This window comes from Rosa chinensis, chromosome 3, assembly GCF_002994745.2.
Source record: "Rosa chinensis cultivar Old Blush chromosome 3, RchiOBHm-V2, whole genome shotgun sequence".
Taxonomy (NCBI): domain Eukaryota; kingdom Viridiplantae; phylum Streptophyta; class Magnoliopsida; order Rosales; family Rosaceae; genus Rosa; species Rosa chinensis.
The window spans coordinates 49,352,025-49,374,171 of NC_037090.1; the positions used below are offsets into that span (position 1 = coordinate 49,352,025).

The 22,147-nt window shown below is 35.8% G+C and overlaps 1 protein-coding gene and 2 long non-coding RNA genes across 4 annotated transcripts; 2 read left to right on the plus strand and 1 right to left on the minus strand.

The window, feature by feature from the left end:
• Positions 1 to 286: 286 nt before the first annotated feature.
• LOC112194918 lies at positions 287 to 1,949 on the minus strand. Of its 2 annotated transcripts, none has more exons than XR_005808757.1 (4): positions 1,587 to 1,949; positions 1,472 to 1,499; positions 580 to 621; positions 287 to 468 (listed from the first exon to the last, which is right to left on the minus strand). It is a non-coding gene; the product is annotated as an uncharacterized LOC112194918 (long non-coding RNA). The 2 variants fall into 2 exon arrangements; XR_002934195.2 differs by having other exon boundaries at positions 1,414 to 1,499.
• Positions 1,950 to 11,860: 9,911 nt separating this feature from the next.
• LOC112193778 lies at positions 11,861 to 15,158 on the plus strand. The gene is made up of 6 exons (XR_002934022.2): positions 11,861 to 12,147; positions 12,680 to 12,743; positions 13,797 to 13,950; positions 14,162 to 14,281; positions 14,581 to 14,670; positions 15,002 to 15,158. It is a non-coding gene; the product is annotated as an uncharacterized LOC112193778 (long non-coding RNA).
• Positions 15,159 to 17,730: 2,572 nt separating this feature from the next.
• On the plus strand, positions 17,731 to 20,945 carry LOC112193776 (glucan endo-1,3-beta-glucosidase 8). Its single transcript, XM_024334001.2, has 3 exons — positions 17,731 to 18,280; positions 18,390 to 18,749; positions 19,698 to 20,945. Exons 2-3 carry the CDS (start codon positions 18,403 to 18,405, stop codon positions 20,809 to 20,811), a joined length of 1,461 nt encoding a protein of 486 aa, XP_024189769.1. The 5' UTR covers positions 17,731 to 18,280; positions 18,390 to 18,402; the 3' UTR covers positions 20,812 to 20,945.
• The last annotated feature ends 1,202 nt before the right edge of the window (positions 20,946 to 22,147 follow it).

A 22,147-nucleotide genomic window follows, 5' to 3' on the forward strand; every position in this document is an offset into this window, starting at 1 on the left:
TTTCAAAGCTCCAGTGGCGGTTCCTTTCGGTGCCAATACTGTTTCAGAGCTTCATTCGGCGTGCCTTAGGGTGCCGAAACTGCTTTCAAAGCTCCGGTGGCGGTGCCTTATGGTGCCAATACTGTTTCAGAACTTTGATACGGCGTACCTTAGGGTGCCGATATTATCCTCAAGTTTTGGCTGTTTAATACACCGAACTGTCAGAGGGCCCTTTTTGAATCACCATAGGGTTGTGGTTCAATATAAAAATGATAACAGGAACTCTGTCAATTCCACTTAAACACCACATATAATTCCTCCCTGCATCTTTTCAAAACTCCATAGCCAAAAAGAGCCAGTCCCAACCTCCGTTCCGAAGTACCTATTCTAAACAAATCAATGGGTAAACAAAAAGAAAGCCTCACCCTTGAGTTTGAATCCCGGAGTTCTGATACTTGGCTGCACTATAGTTGCTCTTCTCGCATCCACCTGCAAAAACATGGAGATAGGCTATCAAAATAAATACAATTCTGCAGCAGACTTTAAATTTAATGTCTGCAAATAAGTTGAAACAGCTGATACTCTAAAGAAGAAACTCACCTTTAGAATGCTGTGACTACTATCACCTGGTCCGACTTGAGCCTGCACAGGAAACAAACTTGTTAAAGTTAAATACAAGCTTTGAAGCATTTAATTCCAAGAACAAAGCTAAAATAGCCAAAGAGACAGTCCGAGGCTTTTAACATTGAAAGATGACAAACAAGAAAGAAAGCTGGGTAGTGGGATTGCAAGGCAGGTCACAAGTTGTCAAAACTAATCACACTCTTTGTGGCAGCCAATTCCAAGACAAGTCTGATGGACAGGTTCTTATATTTGCAAATGGTCAAGACAACCAAATGAGACAGACCAAGACTTGATCTCAAGGGTTGACAAGTATGTGTTCGTGGGTGCAGTGTGTCAAGAGAAGAAAGAAAGATAAGAATTTGCAAACTTCAAAGCCATTTATGTGCACAAGTTTGGAAGCATTCGTCGTCCCAAAAGTTTCGAAGCGGTGTCAACAAAAAAAAGTAATGAAAGTCTCTAGGTGGACTGACAAGAACCAACTTGAAGGTTTAATTGGAGACAATTTGGCTCATTGTTCATCAAAATGTGTTGAAAGTGCACTATCATTCAGGGCATATTCCAAAGCCAAATTAAATCTATTCAAGGAGAGGGCAATAAGTCCTGAACCAACATTATTGCAAGAAATATCCAAGAGGTGCCGACATGAGAAAGTAGAAGAAGAAATATCTTGGTTTGTGATCTTACAACCAAGTATGAATGTTTAATTAATCATGCATTCTCTCTGTGCAAAGTGTGCTGTGTGCAGTACCACCACAAAGAAGAAAAGACAAAAAGAAGCAAAATTAATAATAAAAAGGAGCTAGTCTCTACTTCCAAACCAGACGCACCAAAACGAAAGCAATATTGGGAGTCCAAAGGCTTTGATTACCTGACCACGATGAGATGTAAAGTTTCCCCTGTAACGCCAAGAAAAAAAGGTTAATCGCAGGGACTTATCAGTGGGAGCAAGGATTCCCTCTTCAAAATTATGCTCATAAACGCACCTGAAAAGTCAAAGGCAGGAGTATTGCTTTCACAGCCCAAAGTGTACCTTTGCCTTGTTGGACCTCACAACACCAGAAAACAATATTCAATTCCCCGAGTCGCCGATGAGAAGGACCGAGAAGAAAATTTCAGTTTGTTGTACACAAATCAAACAAAGGAGTGAAATGAAGGATGAAATCCTCACCCAGTTTGTGTGCAGAAATCTCAATTGCAGGCTCTGAAATCCTCCTTGGGCAAGAATGTAGTTGCGACTCTATCCTCAATCCCATCTTCAAGTTGATTTCGGTCTTCAAATCCATCTTTGATTCGACTCAGCAAGAATGGCATTCCAAGCTCGTATTCTCTGGGTTTGGGGACGGTGGAAATTGAAACGGAGCAGTTGTGAGGAAAGAAAAAAATTAAAAAAATAAGTGAAGGAAAAATAGCAGTTGGGCCTCTGAGAGCCTTTGGGCCTTTTGGAAGTGTTTCTGATGCCCACAATAAAAGTACAATATACATCTCCGAATTCTACACAAGAAAAATTGAGACTCGGAGTCTGCTCGGTAGACTGAAGGTGCCGGTATGAAATTTGGGGCCGAGAAAGCTTCATGGATCGAGAAACATGACTCACGAGGATACAAAAGAAGCCAATGTCCAAACTTGGGCCCATTTGAAGAATTCGGCAAAGAATGACGCTATGGGTTTCCATTTCCAAATACCCGGGCTTTGGTTTCGTTAAAAATACCTCGGAACCTAAAAATATCCTTTTGGTACAAAACCAAGAAAAATCACAAATTCCCAAAATTTTCAGAACTACAATGGTTTGATCCCTTCACAGGGTATGTAGGCAATCTAGCGACCCACTAGATGCAACCACAAATTCAAATCGAATCCCTGACTCCACCAGTCAAATTCACCCAAACGCCAGAAAAATAAAATCATTCCCAAATTATCCAAAAGCAAATGCAAGGGCTCTAAACCCTCACAAATATCTCAAACACAAATCAAAAAATAAATGGGTCATCTACCCATTTAAATCCCAAATGCTGGAACTACATGTGGTTTGATCCCGCAAGGGTATGTAGGCAATCTGGAATCAAATAATCTAGATGCAACCGCATCCTAAACACTTTTCCTATTCCAAAATCCAAGCCTTCCAATGGGTCGTTCACCTATTGGAACTCTTGAACTACGAGTGGATTGATCCCTTCCCAGGTACGTAGGCAACCCATTCCAAAATTTGGGTGCAGCCGCAAAAACAAACAAACACACATTGGTTTCTTTATAAATGGAATCAAAGGGTGTTCTCTTATAACAAGAGATTGTAATTAAGAGACACATTCTGTCTTGAATGGGTCGAATCCGAAATAATTAAAACTCTGTTCTGTTAATGAATACGAGTGAAATTACGTTGGGTGACATTTTACACTTTGTGCAATTTTTGCTCAACAGACGGTTAATTTTTCTTGAGGTATTTTAATCAAGGTCCAATTTGCTACACCAATTTTCATCGTCGTCCGGCCAATTTTTTATTTTTAATTGCGGTCCAACCACTTTTTTTGTTGTCCATTTTGCCCCTCAAGGTAAATAAAGGAAACAAATCAAGATCTCATAATTTAGGGACTTTGTTTTCAGTTTAAATATTAAAATTTTGAATTTCAAATTCCTAAAATATACTCAAGGAAATTATAATAAATAATATGGCAGCTAAATTTATGTAAACATATCATGTATACCTACATGAAACATCAATAAATTCTCAAACAATGTAGTGTATCTATATCCTAGAGTCAAAAAGAAAAAAATAAGACAAACTAAGTAACATCGTTGACACAACAATACTTAGAGATATAATAGACTAGTCCATGGTCGAGTTTTAATATTGTTCCTACTTAATAGGTAGGGAAAAAGAAACCAACACTACTTCTACCTTTGTAATAGGTAATGAAAAAGGAAAAACATGGTTCCTAATAAAAATGTAGAAAAAAACAAAAAAATATTTTCAGCTTGCCTTTCCCCTTAAGAAATTACCTTTGTACTAGGTATCAAAATTGCAAACATATCTATGCACAAGGTGATGAAAAAAGAGCAACTTAGTTTTAACATTGTTCCTAATCAAAAGGTATGAAAAAAAAAAGAGCAAGGTAGTTTAAACATGGTTCCTAATAAAAAGGTAGAACAAAAAAAAATCATTTCAGCTTGTCTTTCCTCTTAAGGAATTACTTTTGTACTAGATATCAAAATTGGAAATATATCTATGCACAAGGTAATGAAAAAAAAACAACTTAGTTTTAACATTGTTCCTAATCAAAAGGTACGGGGAAAAAAAAAAGGAACCATAGCAACTTCCCTTTCCCTTAAGATATGAAAATGCATCTTCCTTTCCAGAATATCTCTCCTTTGTACGATTTATCTTAAGGTGCAAAAGTAGATATGCACAATGTAGAGTATTACCTCTTTAGATGGATCAAAACATTCTTACAAATACCCATCTGAAATATCTATTTGATTGTATAATGAAGTTGAACAACATGATAATTCTATAATGAAGGTGTAAAAAGAAGAAGAAAGTGTTGAGAATAAAGAAGAAGAAAAGAGACAAGATATATACAGGGTGTAGAAAAATGATGGTAAGGTACAATCATTTTATTTAAGTTATAATTTTTTTTTAATGACGATGCATCAATTAAGGGGTTTTGTTGTGCTGATGACATATTATAATTGGTATGGTTTTTATGAATGCCAAATTAAATGAAAAACAACATTAACTCTCAATTAATTGATCCATCTAAAGAGCAACTTAGTTACTCTACATTAACTTCTACTTAGAAAAGTAAGCTAATGTGGATGCCTAGTCACTAGGTCGCAATTAACAAAAAATTTCTTCTGAATTACATTCAAAATAGGTCATGGTTTTTTGACTTAAAACTAATTTAACTATGTTTTTTCTTTGGTAATTAATGGGCTCAGATGACCGTCAAATTTACTATATACCAAAGGTCAGTTACTGTTCATAAGCACTGTTCCTAAGGCCCCCGATTTAAAGTGACGCTTTTGCCCTCTATGTTTTCTTAAATTACCTGTTTGACACAGTAAATTCTTCTCTCTCAACTTGACAGTAGTGCTGAACTGCTGATGTTTAGCGCATCGAAGAAGAAAGGGAACTCGGGACTTCCGAGAGAGAGAGAGAGAGAGAGGAGAACAGAACGAAAAGCAAAAAAAGTTTGGGCTTGCTGAGACAACAACGAAGAAGAAGAACCAGAGTTTGTTCTCATAATCTCATCATCATCAAGTTCGATCCCCTCTGATTCAGTAGAAGAAGTAGTCGAAGCAGTTTCTTCCTGTTTTTTTTTTTTTGTCTGTTGAGCTGGGAGAAGTCAAAAGATTCAGAATTTTGATTCTGTTTGATATTAGCATACGGAACTGGAGTCTGTGAGATTCAGATCGGTAGAGAGAAGAGCGTTTCGTATCGATTGGATTTTTTATGTCTGGGTTCAGCTCAGTTCGTTTCTTTGGGAGAATAAAGAAGATTTGGGGGAGAAATTAGAGATGTCATGGATTCGATAAACTAGAATCGACTCAAAGGTTCGATATTTTTCAATTTCTCAAAATTTCTTCCTATGTTTAATACTGAAATCTTTGGAAAACAGAAAAGAATTGGTAAGAAGAAAATGGGTCAGATAAGCCTCCAAGAGTTATCTGAACATTTGGTTCTTTGGTTTTTCCTTTTTTTGGGAAATTTTTGCAGGTAGATAGAGTTATTTTAACTTACTGTCTCCCTAATTTGTGCAAGTTTTTTTTTTGTAATTCAAAGAGGAAATAATTGAGCATGCAATTTCTGAAAAATTCCCAGGATTGACAAAACAGAAAATTGATATTGAAAGACTCCCGAGACTTCCAAATGGACAGGAAGAGACTCCAAGGAGGTAAAAGATGCAATGGGACCAAAGGGTGTCAAGGTTGGCCTCTTTATCCGTCTCTCCGACCCATTTCTATAATGTTCTATTTCTTGGAGTTTTGTGCAGAGATGATCATGGAGATATGGTATAGGTTGTAACTAGGCCACATGCAACCTCCATTGCATATGAAACTTAATCATCTCAATGAGTGAATCCTTAACTTTTTGTTTCTGGGTATTGCATTAGTATGAAGCTTAAGGAAATAAATTTGAAATAAATAGTAGAGTTTTCTTTCATGAATGTCTTGCATTTTTAGACTATGAAATAAATTTGGTGATTATTCAATATTTGGAGGGCTAACGTATCCATGTTTTATTACTGATTTAGAGATCAATGTGTATCTAATCTAGATATCAATTTGCTGTCTTTGTTTTCTATTTGATAGTTAATCTTAATTCATAACCGATTGAGATGTGTACTGGTTTTCAAGAGGAAACGTTAGATAAATGCTTTTCAGATTCATTATCAGCTTTTCCTATAATTCTTTTTGTTTGTTTGTTTTTTACTATATTTTTTTATTTTATTTTTTATTTTTTTATGTTAGTAGGGTATTGTTTGGAACAGCACACCAGATGATCACAGGATGATTGTTACAGATGTTTGAATTATCTCCTGAACAGAAAATGAAGTATGATGGTAGAGTTTGTATGAGTTCAGATACGATAAGTAAAATACAGACAGAACTTGAAGCTGAACTTGAGAGGTTGGGACTAAACAGGAATACTTTTACTTTGGAGGGAAGATTAACTGATCTTGATGAGGTACAAAGTCTATGCTTATCATTGCAATTTTAAGTTTAAGCAGCACAAGTTTATCTTTTAGTAATTACACATCTAGCTCTTTTCCTACTACTGAGGTAATTTTGTGTACTGAAATTTTGTGGGTGAATCCAATTCACTTGAAACATGGATACTGAAGAAACCCTCATTTTCGTTCCGTTTTACTTGGTATGTTTATCTTCTGTTTTTTCCTCAATTCCAATAGCTATCTTCTGTAACATTTCATATGATTATAAGCTTTCATAATTTTCTTCAAGCGTAGTGGGTTTTGCTTCAAGTAATTGTGTTCATCATGAACTGATTGAATTTGTTACAGGTTGATTGTCAAAAGAGCTAGGGTAAAAGCGTTGGTGAAGGATAAGCAAGCTGCACTTGAAACATTTGGAACTTATGTTGAGGTAGATGGGAATTAAGTTGATATAAATTTACCCCTTTTGAGAGGGAAAGGATGTTCTGTTAGTCTTTTTGGTTGTTTTATTCATATTTCTTTGTCATTGTTTTTCAAACATTCATTACATGGTTGTGGTTTTTGTTTACGAAGTCATTGACTAGAGATTCAAGGGACAAGCCATTCCTAAGGAAAGCTCTGAGAGGAGTTTCCACAGTAATATGCCAAAATGTATGCAATATCTACACCTGGAACTTACTGACTTAATTTTGTCCTCCTATATTATCACGTCAAGCATGCTCTATATATTATAGATAGATCCCAATTTGCCAACTTTATATCACTCTTATCTTTCATATTCTTAGATTGTAATTTTGCTATGAGCGTGATGTTGTAATCTATATCTGTAAGATTTTGTGAACTATCAATCTCGATTAGGTATGCAATAACTTGCTCCTCTACTTGCAGAAAAAGTAATCGGACAGAGTTGTGCTATTCATAGCAGATAGTGTCTGTGGGGAGACCTTGCACGTGGGTTTGAAACAGACAGTATAAGAGAACTTTCTCCTCCAGTTTTAGTCATCTTCACAAGTCTCAGGGTGAAAACATTTCAAGGTATACTGACATCTCCTATCTCCTTCTTGCATGCCAACACTATTAATTCGGTTTGCGTTAAATTTCTATCCTGATTTAACACTAAGAAAATATTTGTACTGATGAAAACCTGCTGATCTGAGTCTGTATTTGAGACTAAGATGTGGAATTGAATGAATCTGTACAAACTTTAAATCAGAAATCTACTGAAAAACACTAAAAAACATTGCTTTTCTTTTCTTTTTTTTTAGTTTCTTATCAAATTCAAAGGACATAAATATTTGTTTCATGTAAAGTTAAAAAGCATTGAAGTAACCAGCCAGCAAAATTTATCTTCTGTATATTTCTCTTCTGTATTGTATATATTTGTGTCTATCTTTTCTATGCTCATAACTGAGGAATAAATGAAATAAGTATTGTGTTTGTTTGTAAATTAACTATTTGAAATTTGAAATAAAAAATCATGATGAAACAACAATGAGCATGCAAGCTAGGGCTCTTATGTTCTGAGGCAAATATTATGAACTCTGTTCTCAGGCAAAGGTTACTGTTGTTAATGGTGAGGTACCAATGGCTGAGCAGGTTTCTGTGTTTTTCCCGGTGAATTTGTCTTAATTGAACATAAATTATTTATTTTAGACATATAATCATCAACACCTAATATATATTCTCAAGCTTTTGTTGTTCTTCCAAAATATGTAGAGAACTATATGCAAAAGACTCAACAGAGGATTGAGCACAGTGTTAGCTCACTCTCGGATAAAGGTGAATATCTCTTTTCCCAATCTTACAATCTGAAAACAAATTCATATCAAATTGCACATAAACTGTACTTCTCTTAAGATATGATCGTGTCTCAAGTAGATTAACTTCACACTAAACTTTTACACACCGAATCAAACTGCTTTAATCTCTTGCTGTACTACCTCACCATCTTAACATTTCAGCTAAGAATCATACATGAACTATTTTATAACATTTTTCCTGCTTATAACATTTCATACTGTATAACATCTTTGATAAAACTTCTATATCATCACAGCCAAAACAACCACTTTGGAGTGACTGGAAGCTAATATCAAGACCAGAGGCTAACTTATATCCAGCAAAAAGATGTGCAACACGAAGCCACTAAAGTCTTACACAAAAGAAGTCTCAATGTGCTTTTTCATTGGCTCAATCTGTTCAGGCCAACTTCCATCAAAGAGTTCTGACACACCAAGTTTCATTTCAACTTATTGATTGGGGTCAAGAAATTTGGGTAATGTGTACTTGACCTCAAACGGTAGTTGGTAAGTTGTACATGACCTCAAAGTGTGTGTGAAGACAGCTTACTCCAATTTCTCCCCCGTAATCAATAATTTTAAATTAGTTTGCACAAAGTTTCTACAAATTAATGTTATGAGATCAACAATATTATTGTCTATACAAGCAATTACTCAGCCAAACAATTTTCACCACTGACATTAGCTGAATATAATTTGATTATCCGAATGATACATAATAATGTAATTGTAATAATAATAAGTCCCGCAGCAAAGCGCGGGCACATTTTCTAGTTTACTATATACTAGCCTTCCTGCACGCGCGATGCGCATGCGGAAGGGCCGCGCTCGCGCGTGCGTATTGTTCTCCCTCTCTTGCTATGCATGTTTGAAATATTACTCATGAGTGCAATATAATCTCTGTGTTGCATATTACCTGACTCATATCCCATACAGATATTATAAAATATTGTATATGTGTTTATCAATCCATTAGTAAAATCCTTAAAACTTTGTACAAAAATTCGCACTGGTATATACAAATATATCTAACTTGAATGGTTGGAACCCAGTAGCAATATAGGTCATCCCGCCTTTAAGTCTACTTATTATTGGAATTGGTTAACTACCACAAAATAAAAACATATTTAAAAGAAAAGAAACAGAGCTTAAGAGTACATACTGTGCATGCTTAATTTTGTTCCACTCTTTAAAAATAAGCTCACTGAGATAAACAGTGTTCATTTTTACTGATTTTCTCATGCACTAACCACATGATATGATTCATTGATTTATATTACCTTGCAATACTGATGAAACTAATCATATCTAAATAGGTTGCAATAAAAATGTCTTTCTCAAATTCATGCTTTCTTGCGGCGAATGAAATAATAAATCATTCTGAACAACATAACCCTGTCCCTATTTAGATATATGATTACTTTACCTATGCCCAAAGACAGAGTACTGGTCCATTGTCATCAACACCTTATTTGCTTTCAAACAATTAAATGATCATGTAGTAACAGTGTGTTACGGTAACAGCGTAGCAGAACTTATTGGAAGTAGTGCATGCTTTAACCTGGCTATAGTTCCTCTTATATTTTTATGGTAGTTTCAGTATTAGCCCAGTACGTACTTGAAGCATCCATAGTCTGGGTTGCCCCTGATTCGTCTCTGTGGACCTGAATCGGTCTAGTATGTGAATCTGACTCAGACATAGTGGTATGTGAACCCAACCGGACTTGAGTTGACCGTCGAGTTGCCCAGTCTTTTGGTGTACTATCAAAGTATCAATATAATCCGGTCGATGCAGAAGGATTTTCTGCTGCACGAAAAGGCATACACTATAAATCAACACACGACAAAAAAATCAATGTCGAGCATGCATCAATAGGCTCAGCCAAATACTATAGTCCACACTTTCCACAACCTCTAACTACCGCAGCTGAAAAAATCAAGAAATGTATAAACCTCAAACCAAAAGAAATGGGCACACACCCTTCAAGCACTTAACTCAGTTATAGCATCATCGAAGAATTTATCCATCTACAGAAACTAAAGTATGGAAAGCAACTCATGATTCATAGTCAATGTAAAAAGACACACAATTTCCTACACTAAAGCTTTCGAGGCAATTTGCAGCAGTAAAATTGGACAGGATTTATATGTATATACACACAATCAATACTGAAATGCGACACAGAACCTTCTTAAACCCCCAATGCAGTAATCCACTAACCCAAAAGAGTGGATCCAAGCTTTGGGGATAACATAACTAAAGCACAATTCAGAATTCAAACATAAATATTCCGTAAAAGAGTGCAAAAGTGGCTTCGCCTAATACTTCTGCAAAACAAAACCCAAAGATAAAAGAATTAGTTCATTTAAATTGACTATAAACAAAAGAACCAAAATTGTAAATATACCTAAGGATCACAAAAAACTTCTCCATTACCCAAGGATGACAGCAAACTTCTTAGCATAGTCTTTAAAAAAAACGGAAAGAAAAAAAACCAAGTGATCGACAATGATTACCATTGAATAAAGATGAACTAAACTAACCCTTCAAGTATTAAACGTCCAATGTCAGGCTTCACCCATGCCAACATACATACTTTGATATACAGACTTTGATATTATAACTGAACCCCATGGATTGGATTAGAAAACCCGGGTGTGTTTATATATATTTCTGTATAATATCTCTATTGCTTGGCAGGCCCACCTCCTCTTGAAGCAATTTACTCAGTAAATCTTTATTAATTAAGCCAAAACACCAATATCTCTTGATATAATCAGTCAATGAGTTCCTAAACCACATATAACCATCGTACATTAGTATGACAGGAAAGAAACAATAAAGACCATTTTGTTGGAGTAAAACTGACGAATTTCTTTTGCCTGATTACATAACACATACTGACATGTATAGCACTGGACATTAGATAACAGAAACTGAAGCACTACTTGAGCAAAACAAAACCGAAAGATTAACAACACGGAGTGCTAATGTTCCATAAAACAATTAATTCATTTGAAAAAGCGAATGAAACCGAAATAACTAAAATTCTGAACAATTCAACACTTTTGATATAAAATCAATCACCCAAGGATAAAATCAATGCACTTAACGGTTTGATATAAAATAAAAGACCGAAGGATCACACCGGACTTCTTAGCATATCACTGAAAAATTCAAACACCAAAGAAAAGCTTAAACCAACTGAATCTGAAATTCAATGGAAAACAAAATTTGAAACTTACCCAATGATAATTATCAAGTCTGACCTAAGCCGATTTGATAAGAATTTTCTCCTCCTTTTTGGTTTGATTCTGCGCTGCTCTTCTTTCTTTATTTGTTTCCTATTTTCGTGTGAACTGGGAATTGGAAGACGATGAGTGTTGATGTATACATTTGAATTCCCACGTCGTCCTGAGTCTCTGCCTCCATGAGATCGTGGGCGACGGCGACCGTTTTTCTTCTTCTTTTCTTGTATTTTTTCTTTTCTTTTCATCTCTGCCGCGGACTTGTTTTTGTTTTGCCTTTTATTTTGAAAATTACCATCATATTCCTCGTATAGCATTTTTTTATATGTAGAGTTTTAATAAACCGTGGGCATTATAGACACTTCAAAAATTTAACCATTCTATCAGGAATTGGCTTAATTAATAAAGATAAAACGTCCGTTTGACTGTTCATAAGCCGTTTACTGTTTGTGAGCTGTTTTGGTGTGTCGGCTGGAGCCGAGCCGATTTATATATACACCGAGTCACCGACCTATCTACAAATCTGGAAGCCTCTAGAAATCTCCTTCACTCAGACGACTACATCTTCAACTGCGGCTCTTCCTCCAACGCCACCTTCTTCATCGGAGACTTCAATTCGGGGTCGGGTTTTGTCTCCACAGGCCGCAGAGCTAATAGTTATTGACTGTCTTTGTAGGACTGCACGTCATGTGCTCAAAAGGGATTAACCTTAGTTTAGGATCAAAGTCTCTCCTGCCTTTTGATTTCCAGAAGCCTCCATCAACATCACTCTTTCCTCTTGGCCGACATCGAAATCGCCCATCAACATCAACATCGCTAAAAGCTTGGTAAGATTTTACATTTACTAGATTCAAATTCTTTGATTCAAGTCTTTTAACTCTTTTTTTGCTGGATTGTTACAGTATTCAATTAGTTTTACCACATCATTAATCTGTGCTTTTAGTTTGTTTCGTATGGGTGAAGATTCGAGGTTTCAAACTCTTTCTCTTCTATCGTTTTTGTTACTTTTTGATTGGGTTTTTTTGTTGTTGTTGATTTCGAATTGATATGGGGTTTTATCTTTCACAAATTTTGTTTCTTTTCCACTTTGAAATCTGACTGATTAATTGGAAAGATTTGAACCTATAAAACTGCAAGTAGTTTCACAGTTGTTGACAATCATTATCCACTCTTCGGATTCTGGCTCTTTCCAATCATTGTTTGCTTCTTATATCAAATTTCTATTTGTATTACATTTGTAACATCTGTTCTCAATCACGTTTGAATCTTTGCTTTGTTTTTCTGAGATACACTAAAGCTACACATATTTTGTTATTGTCGATTTGTGGTTTAATTGATAAGTTCTTTTCACATGTTCAGAATTGTCGTGTATCAATTTGCCAACCACAGTTTCAAATTGGATTGAAGCTTGAGCTTCAACCAGGTAATTAAAACATTCAATATTACTTCATTTGGTTTGTACTTAAATTTATATGCCATTGAATAATAACTCAAATCAGTTTGATGACATTACATATATATTACTAGAGTCTGCATCCTTATATCACGAAACAGAATTCCTGAAATACTACTTTGTAACTTTGTTTACTATTTGTTTTCTCTTCAATCAGTTGCGATAAAGAAATTGGGAAACTCAGCTGTAAGGTTTGGAAATTGATTTATCAGTATTATTCCAATACTTCCACTGATATAATAGAACAGCTTATAGTCACATTATGATTCTTTGTATACCTGTTAACAATAAAGAGGATAATGTCTGTATTTCGCAGTGCAAAAGCAAACACAAGTTCTGTTTCTCTTGGAATGAGTTAACAAATCCAACTAGGCTATACCATATCTCTTGCTTTAGAATTGATCTGCTGGCAGTTTTATTCCGCAGGAGAACAAAAAAATAACAAAAGCAGGTGCTTAAACCTCTTGAAGGGTTTTCTTTATGGTCTGAATGATAAGGGAATAATACCTATTTATGTGCCATGGTTGGGTTTTTTAAGTCTAAATTTTGGAACATTATGTCAAACCTATGGGTTTGCACGGACCCAACATTAATTTATGCAGTTAATAATAGATGAACTCATTAGATGAACCATTAATGTCAGCACATAGAAGATGATTTGAGTAAGCCACCTATCACCATCCAACATTAAGTTCATGTAGTTCTAAGTTAATTGGTTTCTGAGTTCTTAATTAGAATAAAAATTTCCTAAAATATATAAACCAGATTCTGGAGTCAAAACCTAACCATCAGTATTATCTTTGGTTGAGTCCTTGACTGGGACAACAAAGTGTAATCCGGTGCAAATAGATAATCAGGATATTAACCAAACAGCAAAAAATCTTAACTTCCAAACTTTCCATCATTCATTCCATTTATGTCTCCCTTAGTGAGTTTCCTCAAACTATTATGTTTCTATGATTAATAAAAGTTAACCTCTAATGTAATAATGCAATTCTTTCTAATTCTTTAAATGTTTTGCAGGACTGCACACATGACTCCATGCACTCCAAATAAAGAAAGTCGGTTAACTGCTCTTCGTCTTTGTTTACACTCTATCCTCATTCCCTCACGGTCTAAGCTTACCAGTTTTATACACAGGCCCACCCGCATCCATTCACCTCTCTTTGCTTGCTTGGTATGCATTTCAAACGCACAATCAGTATGCATTTCTTCTGGTCCGATGTTTCCTTGCCTTGCTTACTTCAACTTGAACATTTGTTAGAGTTTAGTTCTATATAGTTACACAATTTTCCTATTCTTTTCTATACATATTGAAAAGTGTTTATGATATTTTCTGTTCTGAAGCTGACTAATTAATGTATTTGTTATAATTATCATATGCGCAGGAAAAATGACAGTCAGCCCAATGGAAACGCTGGATCGAAGTCCCCCTTTGAAACAACAACACATTGTTTCCCTCTCAGGTCATAATAATTCACCCAGGACTGGCTTGACAGTATGAAAAGGTATGTTATATGGATAGACTTAATTCCCCTACTGATTCCATTCAACACATTCATTACTAGACATTGACATCTTAATGCATCGTTCGTTAGTTTGATACATTTATTTCTATTACGTAGTTTGATTGTATAAATATTATAATCTACAGATGGAGAAGTACAAAGCAAACAAGAATTAATATATATCATTCAGGTCAAAGAATTTCAGAAGAGACATAAAGAAAATCTTGCTATAATGACTAAATCTGTTTTAGTTTAGTTACTCTTGATCTCTTATTCCTTCCTTTGATCTTGATCTGCAGGTGTGGTCCTTGGAACATCATATATAGCTCCAAAATATGTAGAATTGTCAAGCTTGGAACACCATAGCATCATAGCTCCAAAATCTGCAGGTGTGCTATTTGTCTGCTACATTCTACTAAACAATCTCATATTCTTGAATTAGTTAATTTAGTTTATTCCTTTCAATTCCTTTCAAGCTTCATTCTTTTCTCACTGTATATACTCGATTCACTACACTTTTTTTTTTTTTTTTGCCTTTGAATTCAAGCACTGAACTTGAAAAATGAACCATCTTTCGCGTATCAAAATTCATTATTGTATTTGCTATCTATAATCATATTATGTTCAACTTTATTCTCATTTTACATGAACCTCTAATGATAACAGTACTAATGCCTTCTCCAGTTTCATTGATTCAGTTAATTTTCTGTCAAATTACAGTGAAATTGTTTTTCTGGACAAACAGTTGAACTGTGTTCAAGCCACATCTAGCAATCGAGTTAAAGTTGTTTCTGAAGGAACAATTACTTTTTCATCAGCTACCTGTATTCAAGCCAACATCCATCAAAAACTTCTCACACACCAAGCCAAATTTCTCCCCCAGAGTCAAAAAGTTCAAATCAAACCACATATGTACATTTTGACGAAAACAATTAGTCTTCAACGATATTCTTATGTATAAAAACAATTACTAGATGAATAAACTTCAGTTATTCCAATCATATGTAATAATTTTTATTTCCCATTACATACTTCTAATTCATTACTCATTGATAACGTTATAAAAACAATTACTAGATGAATAAACTTCAGTTATTCCAATCATATGTAATAATATCTATTTCCCATTACATACTTCTAATTCATTACTCATTGGTAACGGTGAATCCCGCAGCAAAGCGCGGACAAAATTTCTAGTTTACTATATATAAAACGTCAGTTAACTGTTTTTAAGCTATTTTACTGTTCATAAGCCGTTTACTGTTTTAAGCTGTTTTTGGTGTGTCAGTTGGAGCCGAGCTGATTCTTATATACACCGACCTATCTAGAAATCTCAGAGCCTCTAATTACACCGACCTACTTACACCGATAAAAGCGTCTATCTACAAATCTGGAAGCCTCTATATATACCGAAATTCGCTGTCCCTGGTTATCGGGTTTGGTTGTCGATCAAAGCTTTCATAGAGTTTGATAACGTTGACTCTTCCAGATTATCAGGTTTGGTGATTGATCAAAGCTTGATACATTTTGGGTTCTTGATACCGTTACCTCTTCAAGATTATCAGGTATGGTTATCGATCAAAACTTGATAGAGTTTGGGTCTCTTTTGATGAAGTTTGGGTTTCTATTTCCCATTAGACCTGATAAAATCGTTCTCCTTTTGGGATTTTGTTGTTCGTTGAGCACACAGATAAAGAGAGGGAGAAGAGAACGAGGGAAGAAGAAGAAGAGAGATTAGAAACTCTTGCTTGCTTGAAGAGAAAACAAGTAGACGGTATTTTTTTGATCTCAAATTTTCTGATTGAAGCTATTTATGGGTTTTGTATTTAATGAGTCAAGAATTGGATGCTTCAAAATGGAATATATGCTGTTTTTGATATTGGGTTGTGATTGATTTTGCTTGCAGGTTTTGTTTCTTATTACTGTTTCTAATTCAAGTGATTACTGTTCAGAAGATTTGTGTTTCAGGTGTGGGTTATGTGCTTTCTTGCATGTTTATGGGTTTTGTATTTAATGTCTGAAAGAAGTAAATTGAGGAAACCTACTTAAATGTTGAGAAAGAGAGGGAGAAAAAAAGGGGGAAAGAAGGAAAAGAAGAAGGAGAGAGAGATCAGAAGTACCAGTCTCAAATGGGGAAGTTTTGGTTACTTTTGGAATGTGTCAATCCAAGCCATTAATTGGAAATTACAATAGGTTACTTTACCTGTTTGGATAGAAGACACATAAGTATAATTAGTTCACCCAGGAAAAGAAGTTTGTCAGAAGCAGATGGGTTTTGACTGAGATGATTCTTTAGATTTTTTTATTTTATTTTATCTGGTGAGATGATTCTTTAGATGATTTTGTATTATGAGTATTCTAATAGAAAGCACAAACTTATTTGCAGTGTTTGTTTTTCAGGAAAGCCTTGAAGGAGCTTAATCATATGATTCAGCACCAAATTACTCCATTTTACTGGAGCTCAGGGAGTCAGGGCTGAGAAGAGAAGGGTCTGTTTTTGACCACAGAACTATTAAATATGTTCTTGCAATTTTAGAGAACAGAGTATGAAATGGGAGGAAAACATCAGTCAATTATCTTTCTCATGCAATGTGCTCAATGAGAAGATGAGAAAACACTAAAATAAGATGTAGTTTAATTCCTTCAGCACAAAACTGTCGGTGTGTATATATTTTGGATATAGGCATGCATGATCAAAACTTTCCTTGATATCTTATTACAAATTCATTCTCTGTCATCTTCTCTGTCTTATAGCAAAGTGAGTGTTCATCTACCTTCATTCACACTACACAGAAATTTTGTTTCAAAATAGTTCAAGTGCAGGATATGTTTAACATTAAGTTCTCCAGTTCTCCAAATACCATGTACAAGATAAGAATGTGGTATGCATACCAAGGAAGTGACAAAATTAACAATCTCTTTTAGCGTCAAAACCAAACTGGTGACTTAATTTATTGCTGTGGATAAAGATATCATTAAACTAATAGCTAATTAAAGAAGATTAACAATTACGCATTAACAAGTTTCAATGTTCCTAGATGGAGTAGTCGGGCAACCCATGGTGTGTCTTGCTAGATTTGTTGTTCATGATGGTAGTATCTCTAAAGCAATATAGGTCTGCTCTTCTTGAATGTTTTCGTTTCTTAGCATGAAGCTGCAACTTATAAATGAGATGTTTTATAGTTGTTAATATAATGATCAGGTTAACTATATTTTATAGGCTTTTGAATTTAGTCCTTAAGAAATATCGTTGTAGTTCCAAAACCCGCAGCAAAGCGCGGATACAATTTCTAGTTTTAGATGAAAAGATGAGTTTAAAAGTGAGGGAAAACCAATTCGGGTCCAATTAGGGCAGCCCAATGGGTGAAAGAGTAAGAGAAGAAGAGGCCCGAAGCGAGAACGTGTGATGTCGGTAAGTTGGTTGCCGCGTGGCTACGCCTTTTCAAAAAGTGGGGGAATGTGGATGTGTTTGCGGGCGAGTGGGCCACGTCACCACCGACCTCTAATCTCTAATTCTAATCTATTCGATTCACATTCTTTAGATTTTGGAACCACACCACACAGTTTTAATTAATGATTTATTTTGGGAATCAATGTCGAAAAAGAAAAAAAGAGAATTATTATTTGAAAATTCGATTCCACAATAAACGTAGAGAAAGAGAAAAGGGTCTTCCTCTCCTCTCTCTCGTCTCTTGAGAAAGCAACCTAGCTTACTGTGGAGACGAGAATCTAATCAATCCATCGAAAAACAAAAGCTGCCTATTTATTTTGAAAATTACAGCAAACAAACGCCTCTGCCTCGTTTCAAAAGTAGCCGTTAGACCAACCACGTACTGCCTCGAATCCCCTTGCTCCATCCCAGTTGCTGTCTTTGCTTAATTATATATCGATTCCATCGATCTCCAACCAGCTCTCCTCCTCCATCACTTTGCCTCGTTTATTTCCCAATTGATTTTGATAGCTGGGGATCAGGTCGGCCTCCTCCTCCCTCAACTGAAGGTGAGTTATATTCTTTCTTTCGTGTTTTATTTGATTCGTGGGAGAAATTCTCGGACCGATTATTTTGAGATCCATAACTCAAAAGCCTAGCCTCTTGTTTGTTTCCCAGAACGGACTCGGAAATGGAAAGGGGATATTTGATGATGTTGGCAACAGTGACAGTGACAGTGGTGGCTGTGTTGGGTTGTTGTGGTGGTGTTGAAGGGCTTGGTGTGAACTGGGGAACCATGGCTACGCATAAGATGCCTCCGGACACCGTTGTCCAGATGCTCAAGGACAATGGCATTCAGAAGGTGAAGCTCTTCGACGCCGAACAGTCGACCATGAGTGCTTTGGCTGGGACTAACATCGAGGTCATGGTTGCCATTCCCAATGATCAACTTGAGGCTATGACCAACTATGCCCGTGCCAAGGAATGGGTCCGGAGGAACGTGACCCGCTACAATTTCAATGGAGGAGTTCACGTCAAGTAAACATCTCTCTCCTTTCTCTTTCACTTTTGTATTTACATCACTTCTCTAAGTAAAAGGTTTTTTTTTTTCCTGCTTATTTCATAGCTTCCTGCAATTCCTGCTTTTATTTTCATCACCTTATTTGTCCTTCGAAACCTTCTTTATACAACCCCTATTGGTAAATGCTTTGTTTCGGTCCACTCTTCTTGTTCTTATTCTTTTTTCTTTTTTTTGTTGCTGCCCCCTTTGTACAGACAGATCTCGTTGTTTTTGTTTTTGTATTTGGACCACCACTTCGATTCTTATCTTTCTGTTTCTTCTTTTTAGGAAGAGTTAAAAAGGAATTGCCATTTAGTTTCAGAAAGAGTTAATGTTAATTAAACTATGCTCTTTATCGGAGTAATTTTATTTCATCTTTTATGGGGAACATATATTTCTCCAACATAATACATCAAAGAATTCTGACACTAAGAGCAAGTCCATCGGTTGAGGTTGGCAGGTCAAGACTATTCACTGCTTTTTGCCTTTCATTTTCACCATTTTTCTTGATACTGTTCACAAAAAGTCACTCTGGGTCAATTTCTTGACCTGCCAACTGACATTCGGTGACTTTTTGTGAACAGTATTTGACTGGTCAAGAAAAAGGATGGAAATGAAAGGCAAAAAGCAGTGAATAGTCTTGACCGGCCAACCTCAACGGGTGAACTTGCTCTAACAAGTCAAAAATATGGAAACTTATGTTTTTTCCTGTTCTTTTGTTCAAGTTTTCTCTTCTTTTCTACATTGGAAGATGTTGTTAGCAATGCTACTTTTGTTCTCAGCTTCAAGCACACAAGTTGTTTTATATCTGCCGTCTCCTGATTTTTGTGTCCATGGCTTTAATTTAAGATTGTGGTGATTTTGTTCAAACCAATGTCCTGCAATAAGCTGCTGTTTATTCTTATTGTCTTTCTGTCTTTGCAAAGGTATGTAGCTGTTGGGAATGAGCCTTTTCTCACATCGTACAATGGTTCATTCCTGAATGTCACCTTCCCGGCACTTCAGAACATTCAAAACGCCCTTAATGAAGCTGGGGTTGGAGATTCCATAAAGGCTACTGTGCCCTTGAATGCTGATGTCTACAACTCACCAGAGTCCAATTCCGTCCCATCTGCAGGAAGGTTCCGGAGTGATATCAGTCAACTGATGACTGACATTGTCCAGTTCCTTGCCAAAAACAAGGCGCCTTTCACTGTAAATATTTACCCTTTCCTAAGTCTATATGGAAATGATGGCTTCCCTTTTAACTTTGCCTTCTTTGATGGGGATGCAAATGCCCTTGTCGACACCGCCACTGGGATTCAATATACCAATGTTTTCGATGCTAATTTTGATACCTTGGTTTCTTCCTTGAAAGCAATCGGATTTGGGGATATGACCATTATAGTAGGGGAGGTGGGATGGCCAACAGACGGAGACAAGAATGCCAATGCTGGTAATGCTTACAGATTTTATAACGGGCTTTTTACAAAACTTGGAGCCAATAGAGGCACCCCTCTGCGGCCTGGATATATAGAAGTCTACTTGTTTGGACTTATTGATGAGGATGCAAAGAGCATTGCCCCTGGAAGTTTTGAGCGTCATTGGGGAATTTTCGGTTATGATGGGCAGCCAAAGTTTGCAGTTGACGTTACTGGTCAGGGTCAAAACAAGTTCCTAATGGGCGCAAAGAATGTGCAATATCTTGAAAAGAAATGGTGTGCGTTCAATCCAAACGCCAAAGATCTGAGCAAACTTGCAGATAACATAAACTATGCTTGTACCTATGCAGATTGCACAGCACTGGAATACGGGTCTACTTGCAACAATTTAGATGCTAATGGGAATGCTTCATATGCGTTTAATATGTACTATCAGGTTCAGAATCAGGATGATCTATCCTGCAACTTTCAGGGTATGGCGGCCGTGACAACACAGAACATCTCACAAGGGACTTGCAATTTCATTATTCAGATAGCTTCTTCATCTACATTTTCTTTAAGACCCTCTCTACTGGTAGGCACAGTATTCATAGTACTTTTCTCGATACTGTTGCTATAGATTTTTGTAGATAGCTCAGGTCAGCTGCCTTTAGTAGAATCCTTTTTCTTGTTTTCTTGGCCTCTGGGAGAATTTTAGTTTTTTTTTTTTTCTGATTTATTCAATAAAGCTTAACAGGATTTATTATTGTTATATGTTAAAAGTCTTTGTATGGGGGAGTATATTTTTGGAACGGTTAGCATATATGGCTTGGGACCTTGGGTTCTAGTTTGAAGCTATTTTGAAATGTATGATTGGTCGCGGATTCCCAGAATCAAAACTTCCTCTACATACACTCATCCTTTGTTTCCCTTCTACAATTTTATTTGGGAAAATTTTGCAAACCGTACATCAAATAAAGGCTACTAATAATTTCTATACATCAAATAAAGGCTACTAATAATTTCTATACATAAAGTTTCAAACCGAGTATTTTGGTACACGAAATCTGAAGCTTGACCCACTATCCGTATATGACGTTAGCCGTGATATATGTCAATTAAGATTGATTGGTGATTAACATAATATAATTAGCGATTGATTGATTTGTAATCAGACGAGTGATTGGTGTAATCATTAAATAGTTACCTTTTGAATACTTGAGGTAGTCCTATAAAAACCTCATGGTGAGATGAATAGAAATACTCTACTCTCTGCATCTAAACTGTCTCTCTCTCTCTCTCTCAAATTCTTTTACTATCATTTTACAACACGTTATCACGCAACACTAATTGCTATTACATGAATAGCCACATTAATATTTACAACATAATCGTTATTATACTTCAGTTTTTGTTATTATTTAGCAATCATTATCATTTGTTAAAGTCCAAGATTTTTGTTTTGAAGGAAACCTTTTTTCTTTCTTTTTTTTGTGTTAAAAACAAGTAGGAGTGATTCCGCTTGTTTTAATAACCGTTGGGTGAAGTTGTGCTATGTTGAACGCTAGTTTATTTTTATTTCAAGGCTTAGAACATGTTTTCTTAAGAAAAAGTCATTTTTGAACCTTGCTTACGTCAGCATAAGATATAAATGTCACTATCTTAAAAATAAATGTAATTTTTAGTCTTTTCTTAAGAAAATTGTGTAAGTGGGAACAATACGGACCAAGTGGCCTTACGGGGCAAAAAAGGGGAAAATACTGGGCAAATGGGCAAGACCCCTATAAAGAAACCTCAACTTCAGTTGAGAACTTCCGTACGGCAGCTGTGCCATGTGTGACTAACTAATCAATACACATGCATGAAGTGTTTTGAGTATTTCACCTTAATAAAGTAGGGGTAAAATTAAAAAATTTCAGATTTTGATTAAACTGTACCAACCACGTGGCATGGCTGCCGTATTCAAGACTGACACT

Bases quoted from the DNA above. Each gene is read 5' to 3' on its own strand.
- LOC112193776 (XM_024334001.2), top strand. From the start codon at position 18,403: ATGGAAAGGGGATATTTGATGATGTTGGCAACAGTGACAGTGACAGTG. The intron at 18,750-19,697 runs GTAAACATCTCT...GTCTTTGCAAAG, and splicing joins AATGGAGGAGTTCACGTCAA to GTATGTAGCTGTTGGGAATG.